The sequence below is a fragment of the Pelodiscus sinensis genome, chromosome 8 (genome assembly GCF_052426305.1).
Source record: "Pelodiscus sinensis isolate ZL-2025 chromosome 8, ASM5242630v1, whole genome shotgun sequence".
Taxonomy (NCBI): Eukaryota; Metazoa; Chordata; order Testudines; family Trionychidae; genus Pelodiscus; species Pelodiscus sinensis.
In genome coordinates, this window is record NC_143059.1 from 16,979,848 (window position 1) to 16,993,736 (window position 13,889).

At 41.8% G+C, this 13,889-nt stretch overlaps 1 protein-coding gene across 4 annotated transcripts in view; it reads right to left on the reverse strand.

Moving 5' to 3' along the window:
* Positions 1-3,283: 3,283 nt before the first annotated feature.
* Positions 3,284-13,889, reverse strand: part of SHLD2 (shieldin complex subunit 2) — an 81,772-nt gene continuing 71,166 nt past the window's right edge. For all 4 annotated transcript variants that reach the window (XM_075934825.2, XM_075934822.2, XM_075934823.2 and 1 more), the window contains 2 exons: positions 8,014-8,129; positions 3,284-7,152 (listed from right to left, as the gene is read on the reverse strand). In XM_075934825.2, coding sequence (XP_075790940.2) covers positions 6,986-7,152; positions 8,014-8,129 — 283 coding nt within the window. In that variant the 3' untranslated portion in view covers positions 3,284-6,985. The remainder of the gene's footprint in view (positions 7,153-8,013; positions 8,130-13,889) is intronic.

A 13,889-nucleotide genomic window follows, 5' to 3' on the forward strand; every position in this document is an offset into this window, starting at 1 on the left:
CTCAGTGGAATAATGGCAAGTCACACCACCCTGCTGGCCTTTTGCTGTCTTTGAGAGAGTCTATGAAGTAGCGAAGATGAGTCACTTTCCTAGCTGGTGTCTCCTCTCTTCCTAAATGTGGAAAGTACAAACATTCGCAGCTGAATGTAAATGAAAAAACAATCCAGACTCCAAAAGTAGACAAAGGAAGAAATCGAAGCTGTGAGTTAAGATTCAACATTGCTCACGGTATTTCCTATCAATGTCCCCCCAAATTAGAATTGCTTATTGAACAGTTGTTCAGTACTTCCCTTTGAGTAATTCTCTAGCCATAGCAACAGAGCTCCCCAATGTAAATGACATATGCCATGGGATGAGGTAACCCTTGCAATGATTTGGTGTTTAATCTCATCCCCACCAGGTCTAAACTGCTTTCCAGGTGGTGGACTGGTGGAGATCACCTAATGCTCAGAGAAGAGGCGATGTGTCTTATAAAAGGAGATTTCTTAACTAGTGGACAAGGAGCAGGAAGGCTCCTGCAGCAGACCCAGTTGAAACTCTAGTCAGATGGAAAGACTTTGCTGTAGCTTCTTGTTTTGAGGGGCAGGGGGAAAGTCTTAGGAATCACTGGGTCAGGTGCACAAAGAACTGACAAGGTGAGGAAAGATTAGTTTTGATTTAAATTTACATTGAAGTGTGATGATGCGTCCGTGAACCAAATCACAGGGAGTACTGTTTGACAAATGAGAGCATAGTGCAGTAACTGAGGAGCTCAAGTGGAAGCAACTGAGCCAGTGGAGGGGCTTAAAGCCAGAGTGAGTAGGGCCCACTGCAACATTCACCTTGGAATGTGAAGCACTGCCAAGAGACAGTTTTGGACGGAGAGGGCAGTGTTTTGAGAGTGAGCGATGTGTACCTATGCGTGCCCAGAGGCCAGAGCTGAAACACAGCATGGTATTTTCTCAGCAACTGTTTCTTTTGTATAGTGAGTTACGGTGGTTATGTATGCAAAGCTTAGAATAGTGCTGTTTCACTTGTCTCTGATTGCCAACTGCTGTATGCAACATCATAGCCATATCTCAGTGCAGAAAAAGCCATCCCTTCAAGGTCCTAATAGATCCACAGTCAGGGTTTAGAAACAGAGTATGAAACAGAAACAACTCCACATTTAAATCCAGCAAACTCAAAGAGCCGCAAAAGAAATCTGAAAAGAACTCCATGTGAGACTTTGCAGATAGACAGATCCCACTGTCCCTGCAAAGGGGAAAGCTTCTTGTTCTGAGTGTTCCAGTCTAATTTCATGGCAGTGTAAATGTGGATGTACTCCATTGCCCTAAGCATTAGCCCTTGAGTGTTACAGGGGCTGTTGTTCTTTGAGAGGCAGTTGGTGTGGACCCCACTGTAGGTGGACAGGCACTTCCTGAGTACAAGGCTAGAAGTTTCTTTAATACTAGTGTGTGTTGGTGCCGTACAGGCACCCTCCCTCAAAGCCCGAGTTGTTAAGGACTCCACAAACAGGGCCAAGTAGGAATCAACACTGATTACAGCATCTCAAAGAACCGCACAAATCATTCATTCTTCTTCGAGGATATTTCCTTGTGGATCCCATACAGGGGACCAGCAAACAGTAGACTACTAGGATGGAGGGCACGAGGCATTTCACCTGTATCAGACAGTGACCGAAGGACTGCACTGACTCACTTGGCATCTGACCAGGCTGCCATAGCAAGTGCTTGATATTTAGCAATGGTCAGTGGGTTGCTTCATGTAGCTGTCCTGCATCTCTCAGAAACTGGCATGTTTCTGAAGCAGCAGAGAATGATGCTTGTGTCCGTGCTGACTGTGCTTTGATATTCAGAGGAAGTTCCACCAGTCATTTGACATCAGGTGCAAATATACTGTGTCGTCCACTTAGAGTCATTGCAATGAGAAACTTTGGCCTCTTGATGCACTGGGTATTGCCACAAGGAGGTGGGGAAACTGCCTGAAAGGTCTGCCTCCCCCTTATTGACTAATCGAGTAGTCAATGGAAATTCCATTGACTACTTGATTAGCTAATTAATCGCTACTTAACATCCTAGTCTTGGGACACTTGGGACAGCCAGTGCTAATATTGGTTCTAAAGATACTGCCTCATCCAGTGACAGAGAGAAAAGATCCTTCAGTGGTGAGATGGGGCATTAATAGCCATGGAGGAGACCGGCTTCTTGATGCCTGCGATTGTGGGCCCCCACTATCCAATAAGGCCGTGGTAATATGCTACAGGAGTACAGTTTGATCCGGGAGGCGTGGGTGGGTTGACCTAACTGTCACCAGGCTGGTAGAGACGAAGCTGGTCTCATCATGTGATCACAGTTCTCAGGGGACAAGATTCTCTACTTGAGGACAGGGAAAATGTATGCTCTGGTGACTGAGGTGCAAACCTCTTCTGGGGTGTGGCCAACATGTAAGAAATTCTTGGTGCTCCAGTCTATACTAGAGCCACTAGGTATCTTGGTACTAATGGTGGTTCACATTCAGGCCCACTCTCCTCCACTGAGCCTGAGGTTGACACTGATGATCACTGGAGCCTAGAATGGTGCTAGCAGACTGCTGTGTCATAGGCTCCTCCTTCTCCCCAGCCCTCAACATCACATGAGGCTTGGCAGAGTCCTCGCCACAGGCTTTGCTGTGTTTGTCCTTATGAGATAACATTGAGCTCCTTCTCAGGCTTCTTGATACATGGCTTCTTCAGTCAGGCTATGTCTACATAGCGTTATTTCGGAATAACCGGCATTATTCTGAAATAAAGAGTGCATCTAAACTGCAACCCATTATATTTTGAAATAATGTTGAGCTGGAGGACTTCTTACTCCGACTCCTGTAACCCTCATTTCACAAAGAGTAAGGGAAGTCGAAGGAAGAGTGCTCTTCCTTCAACTTCCTGCTGTGTAGACAGCGCCAAAAGCTGAATTACACTATTTTGACTTCAGCTACGCAATTGACATAGCTGAAGTTGTGCAGCTTAATTCAACTTTAGCCCTGCAGAGTAGACAAACCTCCAATATTGAAGCCAGACAATGAGGGTATCAGTACTAGCTTTGACACTGATGTTGAGATCAGCTTTAGTGCTGCAGGCATCAGAACCATTCACTGTCAGTACCAAATTTTTCCTTGGTGCTGTCTTAGGTGTTGTTGGCTGGATTAAGATGATTTATTCACTAACAGGATAATAATGCTCATCTACTTAGGGGCTGATGAGACTTTCAAGGATGGTTCCAAAAGACAGAGTCTTTGACTTATCTCAGAACTTGCATATTCCAACAGAGGATGAGCAAACCGAGCATCTGCTCTGAATATGTGAGTTCCGCAGGCAAAAGAAACACTTGACTTTTCCATTCTTCTCCAGCATCTGATCAGCAGTTTAGATCAGTTCACACAGTCAAACAGAATAGATCAGAAGTGGGTCTGAAGAATATGGAGCATTTTAAAAAGATTTAGCTTAAATGAAGACTTACTGGGTTGGACTCTTGCTGCCCCTTATGCCCCAGGGAAAGCACAGGCCATACACGTGGCCTCAATATACTTGTATTAAATACAATTAACCTCTAGTGTTGTGCACGAGTTCTCCTGACACATACTTATTTGTAAACAACTAATTGACATCAGACAGTGCTCAAAGAAAGTTGTGTCTGTTCAGTATCATCTCAGTTACATTGCGTCACTAGTGTATAAACATTTCCTCTATTAAGAAATTAATTTTTCCTGGAAACAGTTCTGTGTTGCGAGGTGGAGGGATATTGGCCTGCTAAACCCACGGTTGTGAGCTCAATCCTTGAGGGGGGCCATTTAGGAATCTGGGGCAAATCTGTCAGGGATGGTACTTGGTCCTGCTGTGAAGGCAGGGGACTGGACTTGATGACCTTTCAAGGTCCCTTCCAGCTCTAGGAAATAGATGTTTAAAAGGTTCAACAAGAGCCCATGGGAGCTTAGTGGAGTCAGACCTCCAGTGAGCAAGACTGATGATAAATGAAATCAATACCTGCAAAGACATAGTGAGAAGAGAACAGGTCACATATTTTTGTCCTGCTGTTTCTCCCACTCCCAAAACTGCCAGGTTCACCATTTGGTGCTGCTCTCTGAACAGTTCATGTAGTAGGGGTGTGACTTCTTGGCTAGCTGCTGTCTACTCATGACACTGTAGTTTTTGATTTTCTCCCCCCTACTCCCCACTACACTCAGACAGGGTGGGTGGCCCAGTGAGGTAAGTCAGGGGATGGAGGTGGTACTCCCTTGCCAAACCCTGCTGCTGAAACCTGAGCCTGAGTTCTGCCACTTGGGGCTGAAGCCCAGGCCTTTGCAGACCCTCTGAAACCTGCTCATGGCTCTCCAGGGGGCCCTAGTTGAGAACTGGTGCCTTACATGATGCAAGATATTTTATACCGGTATATATATTCCCATAGAGGATGGAAATAAGCTACATACAGTAAGAATCACCTTTTTACTGATAAAATAGTGTCCACTAGATATTGTACTGATGTAGCTATCTTGGTAAAAAATCAGACCCCTGACAGAAATAGTTACTCCAGTACAAATACTGGGTTTAGACCACGTCTAAGCATAAGAAAGTTATAATACAAACATTTATCTCTCCCTCTAAGCTTTATCTGAGGTCTTTAGACAATGAAAGCACAAAATATTCCCTCCAAACAGATTGACAGAACCAAGCAGGTACCCAGAAGTTACCTACTACAGAACAGACCCAACGAAGAAAGCAACAGAACACCACTGGCCATTACCTACAGCCACCAGTTAAAACCTCTCCAACATATTGTCAAGACTATAATCTATCCTAGATGATGATCCCTCACTCTCAGAGAATTTAGGAGGCAGGCCCGTCCTCACTTATAGACAGTCTCAGACCTGAAACACTCATCAGCACCTACATACCCCCACAACAGAAACACTAATCCAGGGACCAATCCCTGCAACAAACTCCGTTGCCAACTCTGCCCACTCATCTACTCTAGTGACACCATTATAAGAACTAACCACATCAGCCATACCATCAAAGGCTCATTCACTTGCACATCTTCTAATGTAATATCGGCCATCATGTGCCAGCAAGGTCCCTCTGCCATATACACTGGACAAACCAGACTGTCTCTACACAACAGAATAAATGGACAAAACCAGACATCAAGAACTGTAACATACAAAAACCAGCGGAGAATATTTTAACCTCCCTGGACACAGTTACAGACATGAAAGTTGCCATTCTCAAGAAAAAAAAACAAAAAACCAACCCAGACTGCAGTGTGAAACTGCTGAGCTGGAATTCACATGCACCTTTTGAAACCATCAAAGAATGGGTCTGAATAGGGACAGGGAATGGGCTTGCCCATTACAATAAATAATTTCCCCCTTCAGGTATTCTCACCTTCTTATCCACATGCACCCTGACTGAATTAGCTCTGATGTAACACTCCCATCTATGTATGGCTGCCATCTCTTTCTTTTCTTTCACTTCATGCATCTGATGAAGTGAGTTCAACTTGTGAAAGCTTATGCCAGGGATGCGCAATAATTTTTGAAGGGAAGGGCAACTTCAAATTTCTGAAGTGATCACAGGCCGCCCCGAATCGGGCAGGCCCATCAGGCGTCCTGTGCTTCCCTGCTCACAGACCCTGATTGGCCTGGAGGTGGAGGGAGCATGTGAAGTCTTTGCCCCTGCTCCTCAGCGCTTAGAGAACCGCCAGCTCCTCCAACCCCAAGTCTCGATTGCTCTGGGGAAGTGGCAGGGTGGCTGTGGGCTGGATCAACTGGCTTGGCGGGCGAACCCGGCCTGCTGAGGTTGTCTTGCCCACCCCTGGGTTAAGGGATTTGGGTGCATGAGGGTCTGGGAGGGAGTTTGGGTGAAGGAGGCAGTTGCGACCTCAGGTACAGGATTGGAGTGCAGGGGTTTGGGTTGTGACTTACTGCAGGAGGGGATTGTGATCTGGGGCAGGGTTGGGGTGCAGAGGATTTGGCTAATGTGGGATGGGGGGTAGGAGCAGCGGGGCAGAGGGCTGGAGGGGAAGGAGGGACTGGGAGACTTACTAGTGAGACTCCCAGCTAGCAGACCAGCTCCTTTCTCAGGCAGGAGCCTGCCCTGCTCCACCCCCACAGGCTGCAGGGCCCTGTGCTCTGTGAATAAGAGCCTGATTGGAAAGGAGGGGTGGTGCTTAGAGTACTGCCTATTTTTTAAACAGGCAGCTTTCATTAGCTTTAGTCAGTTTCTTGCCAACTTAAAATAAATCAATATATACCAGGTTAAATCAATCTAAGAGGGTCCACAAAGGAGTATTCACCAGTTTAACTGAACAAGCTTTTAATACCAGTTTAAGTTAAATTGACTAAGCGTGACTTGTGTGTGAAGACAAATCCTTAGCTATACAATTGGCATGGTGGACTCAGATATTAGGATCCTTCAGTGAGAAAATGTTCAGATGGGAGAGAAGCAAGACTACTAGGCTGCAGGGAGAAAATGAAAAAACTGCTGTCCACAGAAGAGAGGAGGTGAACCAGAGCAAAGACATAAGAAATAACAAAACCAGAGTATCTTATATCTAAAACCATACTCCAGAATAATGGCTTCCCTCTCCTCTGTCAATGTACATATGACTTCACTGTCAATTAATATCAGAAGACTTTTTTTTTTGAAGAGGCAGAGAAAAGAGAAAGAGGAGGAGAAAATATTGGTGAAACCCTTTTATAAATAAAGGTATATACAAAATATTTAAGAACAGCATATAAAATCACTATATGACAATTCATAAAATATTACAGCAGTGGATTTTCATTTTTATTCTTAATTTTTAGTACAAATTATACATAAAAACATTTTTCACTGTCGTTCTTTACTTTTCTTGTCTCTATCCTTTTGTGGGATAATGCAGGGTTTTTTTTGTTTGTTTTTTTTAAATCTGCTAATTCATATGCTCTCTGTTAGTCAGTCAGTCAGTCAGTCACTGAAGAGGACAAGGCTTCAGAGATCAGGATGGAAATCCAGCAGGAAGAAATCCTGTTGCAAAGGATAGCTGTTTTCATCCAGAGTAAAATGGCTCCTAATGTCCAACAGACAGGATGTGCCTGACAGCAGTGAGTGGCACAGATCTGCCACTACCATGCCATAGGTAGCATCTGAGGGAGGCACTGCAAAAGATAGTGAACCAATCAGTTATGCTTCATTGTTATCAATGCTCATATCTATACTTAAGTTCTTTCCCCAAACCTCAAAGAACTGCCACTGTAGTGTCATATCCTCAGATTTGATCTGCTCACTGAAAGGGATAAACATAGGAAATGCTGCTCAACATTTGAATCACAAAGCTGAATAATTAATTTAGTAATTACAAAGTAAAAATTTCCTTAGAAGAGTTTTACACATTTTCAGATTTGCTAGTCCTTCTTTCCTGGGCTGAACTACAGTTCCTGTAACATACTCTCTAGCAGCTCCCAAGCAGGAAGTTTACTTTGAGGATGTCAACAACACGGGAGTTCTCAGCAAGACATTTAACACCGTTTGCAATTATATACATTCTGAAACTATGGGAGTTATTTTTAAAAAATGAGATGGAAACCATTCCACATATGGAGGCGCGCGCACACACACACACACACACACACACGCACGCACACTCCTAACGAGTAACTGTATTGAGCTATGTAATGTTATACATAATCATCTCACAGTACTTTCTGTTATCTAAATTCAGAAGATCTCTCATGTCTTTTGTAACAATTACAGCATTCACCTTCAGGATTCTGAACAAAAATGATCAATGTTTATAAATGTAACTTCAGATTAATAATGTTTGGGAATTAGTTATAAATGCCTGACAAAGCCTCAGTGGAAAATGAAACACGCATTCTGATGTTTACATAAAACATCAGAAACATCACATCAAACCAGATCAATGTCCTGTCTTTAGACAGTAACTATAACTTAGTTTTAGTTTAGTGTTTCTGGTTCGGTGTTGCAGCTGATTGTTCTTTTAACAAATTAGACAGTACCTATTAATCTGTTCAGCCAGTCTGCAGGAATATTAAGGAAGATTTTCTCCATCAACTCTGATACCACTTGAATACAAATCTCATATCCTTTGTCTTCTGCAGTCATCAGGGCTGGTCTACATTAGAAAACAGATTCTCATAAATGCTTCAATTTGAAATTTTTGCAGCAGAAACAAAATGCACGGTCAAGGTAATTAAATAGAACATTGTCTTTATTCACCTAATACTATTGATCTGGAAAATCTCTTTTATTATCTTAATTTCTGCCAATCTGCAGATCAGGAATATGTGCCCGGCAGTCTAATTCACATTCTCTAATGACTATGCATAATGATGCCATACAATTATCAACAAAGCTGTAATTTTAGAAAATAGGGCTAGGTCCATACTTTTCACAATCTGTGCTTTAGTTTTTAAAAAAAATGAAAATTGCACCATACAACATTTTTAGGGCCATATCCTAAAGTCATAGACCTAAGATGATTTGTAGAGCCTTATGTGGATGCAAAATTCAATCCAATGATATCCAATCCATGATATCCACAGACCTTGTTCGTGTATCTGTGGACATAAAGTGAATATCCACAGATTTGCACTAGGCTGAGCATCTGACACATTCTTCAAGCTCAAAACTTTAATCTTGAGATGAAGCTCCCTTAAGAAGATTCCAGGAGAATTGCTAGTTCTGTGATTCAGTGGGAAATGACTACTTTCCATAGTATATGTGATACAGCTTTTGGAATTTCAACTTTCTGTTTCAATTAACATATTAACATGAGTTATTCACTCTGGGCCAAAAACTGCCATCTTTAACAAGCACAACTTCCATTAAGTCAGGGAAAATGTTACCTTAGTATTGATAACCTCTGGCCTGACCTCCACAAACAGAAAGGGCATTTGTTTCCAAAGAAACTTGGCAAAGATATACCCTTAGAGAACAGTTTTCTTTAACTAATTTTCTGAAGGTTAAAAAAAAACGGTGTAGGTATGTTTAGTACCGGGTGAAATGCTAAATTCTCTAATGCCAAGAGATGTGCATGCGTGCGTGCGTGTGTGTGTGTGTGTGTGTGAGAGAGCGAATGAGCAAGTGCATAAGTATACACAAGTGTGCCCACCATTCCTGTCACGTGATTTACAATTAAATTATAGCAAAAACAAATATACTAAAGCTATGGTGTTTCAGGAGTCAAGGACATTTTCTGCTTTTAACTCCAGACCCTTGTCCAGTGGTGCAGTCTAATCAGCATACTCGCTGTATGCAAGCAATTAAGCTAGCAGAACCTGTTGGCAGCTTAGCAGTTGTTTTAGACTTCCTGCTGATATTTCTAATCAAGTAAGTATAAATTGCAATATCAAAGAGAATAGTCATATGTTTCTATTTCAGAAATAACTTTAAAAAATCAATAAATAATGAAAATAGAACACTAATTAATTTATAGTTTTATCAGTTTTTGTTGATATTACTCTTGAGAAACTGACAAATTGAAAAGTTTAAATTAAATTTAATTAAAAATTATTTTTCTCTATTCACTTTCACAAACTAAATTATTTAAAGTAAATAACAGAATTTCAGCCACACCCTTATCATCAGATTCAAAGAAACAGGAAATAATGATTCCATAATTAAAAAGTGATCCTCACTTTCCCAATCAATCATATTGAATTATTTTCCCCTTTTCTAATATTTTTTAATTATTCATATTCTGGATCTTTGTCTCATATCATGATTCCTATTTTGGTGCTGACATCACAGTGTAGCTCATCTGTGTCAACAGAATAAACATCAAGCAACTGATTCTCGGAAGTCCATGTGTTTACAGCAAAACTGAGAGCTCATCACTCTAATAAATAGGGATGTAAGTGACTAATTGACTAGTTGACTATCCAATAAGCAAAAGCTTATTGGATAGTTGACACCCTAGTTGACTAGTTGCTTCTCCCCCCCCCCTCCTGCTGTCTCTATCACAAAGAGGCAGCAAGGGGGGGGGGGGCGCGAAGGGAGTGTTGGAGGGAGCCAGCTTAAAAGTGTCCCTGGCTGACCCCAGATTCCATGCGGTGCTTCCTCTTTGAATGCACAAGAGTTCCCACTGAGGCTCTTGTACATTTCAAAGGTGGAACACAGTAGTTCTTATCGACTAATTGAATAGTCGATGGAAAGCCCATCAATTATTCAATTAGTTAATCGAAATATAACATTCCTACTAATAAGCATGTCCCAAATGCATATGACTACACAAGGACTGACCAACTGCATCTGTCTCTCCAAAGGTTTAATTAATCCGGGGTTCTCTCATCCAGCAACATCATGCCAGACCCCGGAAGTTCCTGGATGAGAGTGTCCTGGGGCAAGAGGGCCAACAGCTGGGAGCCTGGTGCAGCCCTTAAGAGTCTGCTAGCAACAGGGCCGCAGCAGTGGAGTGTGATCGGGGCTGTTTGCCACTTGGCAGCAGGGCCGGGACCACAGCAGCCCAAGAGGGGAAGCCTGGCCAGGCTGTGTCAGCCTGGGAGGCAGCAGAGCCACAAAAGCCCAAGCGGCGGGGGCAGCAGCACGATTGGGGCTGCCTGCCACCTGACATAAGGGCCAGGGCTGTGGCCACAGCAGCCCAGAAGGGAAAGCTGTCTGGGGCTGTGGCAACCTGGCAGAATCAGTGTGACGGGGCCACGTGCCAACCAGCAGAATCAGCGTGGCTGGGGCCACGTGCCACCTGGCAGCGGAGCTGAGACTGCGGAAACCTGATCTGGCAGTGTGCTGTTCTGCAATGGGGCTGGAGCTGCCTGGCCAACCGGCAGCGAAGTTGGGACTGGAGCTGGTCCAGACAGCCCAGCGGGGCTGAAGGAGCCAGCAGCGGGGAAGGGCAGGGGCCTGAGGGACTGGTGACAGGGGACCTCCCGTTGTCCAGGAAATTCCCTCATCTGCGGCCAGTAAGGTACTGAGGGTGCCGGAGAAGAGAGGTCCAACCGGTAGATAATTCAGAGTCAAATCAATGATAATTTGAACTTCAACCCTATTTTTTAGGAGTCTGTCTGTCTGTCTGAATTCTTGTTGGAATGAATATTTTACTGCTTCTGGAGTTTCACTGTCTTGTAACTTCAATTGAGGTTTGCATTCAGAGCCTTAGATAAGTGTATTTGTAATCATTTAAAATCTAAATAAATAAATAAAGGCACAACATAATTCCAGGTTGGATCTTTTCATTGTATATGTCCACATCCCACTAGGATGGCATAAGGCAGATAGAAGAAAGAGAAGAATCATCTTCAAGGAAAAGTTCTGCAACTACAGGTAAGAATGGCAGCTATCCAGAGCTCTAATATGCTGCATTCTCTCTGGCGTATGTTTAGCTTTTATCACTATTTTTATAGTAATTGACCGGGTAATACGAGAAAATTCAGCAAACTGCTCTATGTTTTAATACTTAAGTTTTAACATTTTTGCAGCAGGCAGATGAGTTGATTGTGGCAGTTCCATTTTCTCTATGGGAAAATGCTTTGACACACTATCCTAAAACACTAAAATCACAGCCATATTTCTTTGGATTAGATCTCATGATCTAAATACAGACAGTCCTGGTAAACAGTTAAGAGAGGAGACATCTAGGAAGTTAATAAAGAGTTGCAGATATTGGCGTTGGTGATATTAGCCCTATGCTGCTGGATGTGAAATCTTTTGAATTAGACATAAAAATCAATGCCCTGACCACATGTGGTCTTCAAAGAACTGGTAGTACTTTTCATGAGAAGAAAGTTAATAACTGTAGTGTCCTGGCTAAATTCTAATTTGGGTCCTGCTAGTTCTGCTTACTTAAAATTCTCCCAGTAGTTTTAACTGGATGCTATGTATGCAATTTCCTGAACTGTTACAGGAAATTTTTGTTGAATATATTAAATGTTTTACTTCGGAAGAGATTATTACATTTCAGTGTATACAGTTTACATTATTAGTGGGTTCCATAAACACCATTTCCACAACTTGACTGCAATATATTTAACTGAGGTACCCTATAAAAAGAATATATCAAGACCTGGTCCTTCAGGAAAGGATTTTTTTTTAAAAATGAGCACATTAGTCAAAATTGCCTGAAGGGAAGAATTAGAAAATCAAAGTTCATATGATCAGCTCAAAGAAGGAAACATCAACTTTGTGAGGTAAGAAGAAATGTGAATCAATACCTAGAGATATAAATATAAAAAAAAGATTCTTTGAGTGCCTCACAAATCAGAAGCAAAGGTCTGTGGGGGCAACAGACCCAGAGAATGAAAAGTGGTAAATCAAAGGGGTGAAAACGATTGCAGAGAAACTAAATGATTTATTTATATTTTTTTCACATCACAAGAGAGGAGGGAAAACCTTTTTAAAGAATGGAAGTAATGCACTATCCAAAGCAAAAATAATAAAAAAGGTCTTCCTGTCCTGCATAAGATCTGTTCTAGGATTTTTCATCTTCTATGAAATCGTGGACATTCAAAAACATTTTACAATTCCAAGGATAATGATGTATTTGATCAGCTAACTCCGCGTTTCTCAAACTGTGGGACCCGACCCCCCAGGGGGTTGTAAGCAACTTAGAGGGGGGTATCACAAAGTTTGAGAACCCCATAGCTAACTGATTTAATACCTGAAATGTGTGTGCTATTACTGAAACAAAATCAGATGCTATTTCAAGTTGGGCATTTCTCTTGCTTTGCAAAGGTACATCCCCAAATAGCTACTCTGCGTCTATTGAGGCAGCCCGTTATTTCAAAATAGATTTTGAAATAACAGGTGGCTTATTCTGACGTTCCGGTAACCCTCATGCCACGAGGGTTAAGGGGCATTTCGGAATAGCACATTATTTCAAAATATGGTGCTGTGTAGATAGCACCAAATTACAAAATAAGCAATTTTGAAATTGACTCAAAATAAGCTATACGATTTGTGTAGTGCAAATTGTGTAGCTTATTTAGAGATAAGGGTGCTGTGTAGACGCACCCTAAGACACCAGAAAAGACATAAGCAAATAAATGTATTATGAGGTATTATGTCTTATTCCTAATTATTTCCTAAAATTAGTGAAAGTATTTAAGATTATGAATATGAATTAGATAAAAAGAAACTTTTTAAAGGTAACAGATATTAGAACTATTCATGTTACAAAGTACAAACAACATGCAGATTATACAAATATGACTCCTCAAAATTTGAAAGGAACAATTTTGCTCCTGGAACCAATGATCATGCTGAATTTACAACTGTCCAATTCAAACAGCTTTAAATAACCGTCTGAAAAATGGGGGGATATGATTTAGTAGGCTACGGAAAAAGAAATATAATTTGATCTCAATGAGTAATATTAACGATTTTGAATGCAAACTAATTTTGACATTTCATGTGCTTGCACTAATTGGGAAATAGGCTAAGAACAACATGTTTTGTGAATACAGTACATTGTATCTCATTAGTTTTCATGAGATGTCTCTCTAGTGAAGCAGGAAAAAAAAGACTCCTCTTATTAGCATGGGCTAAGTGTTACAAAACTCATCTTGGAGTTGCCGTTAAGAGATGTATGACATGTTACTAGAGCAAAGATCAGTACCACCAATTTCAATGTGAAAACATTAGATGCATACTACTCTTTATGACAGAGTTCAAGGTTCACATCAGACTCACACTTAGGAACTTATGCTAATGCAACTCCAGATGGTTTCACTATTATTTGTGCCAACCCTTGGGTTAAGGGTTAAACAAATGTTCATTATGGGAGTGAAAGTAACTTACATTTCTTACAGGAACTGTCTTATAGCAACTTCCACTGGGGCACCTAAGGGCAGGAGGTTGGGGAGAAAGGGGTTGTGATATATTTCTTTCAGAAACTACTGTGAGTGTGGGATGGAGTGTG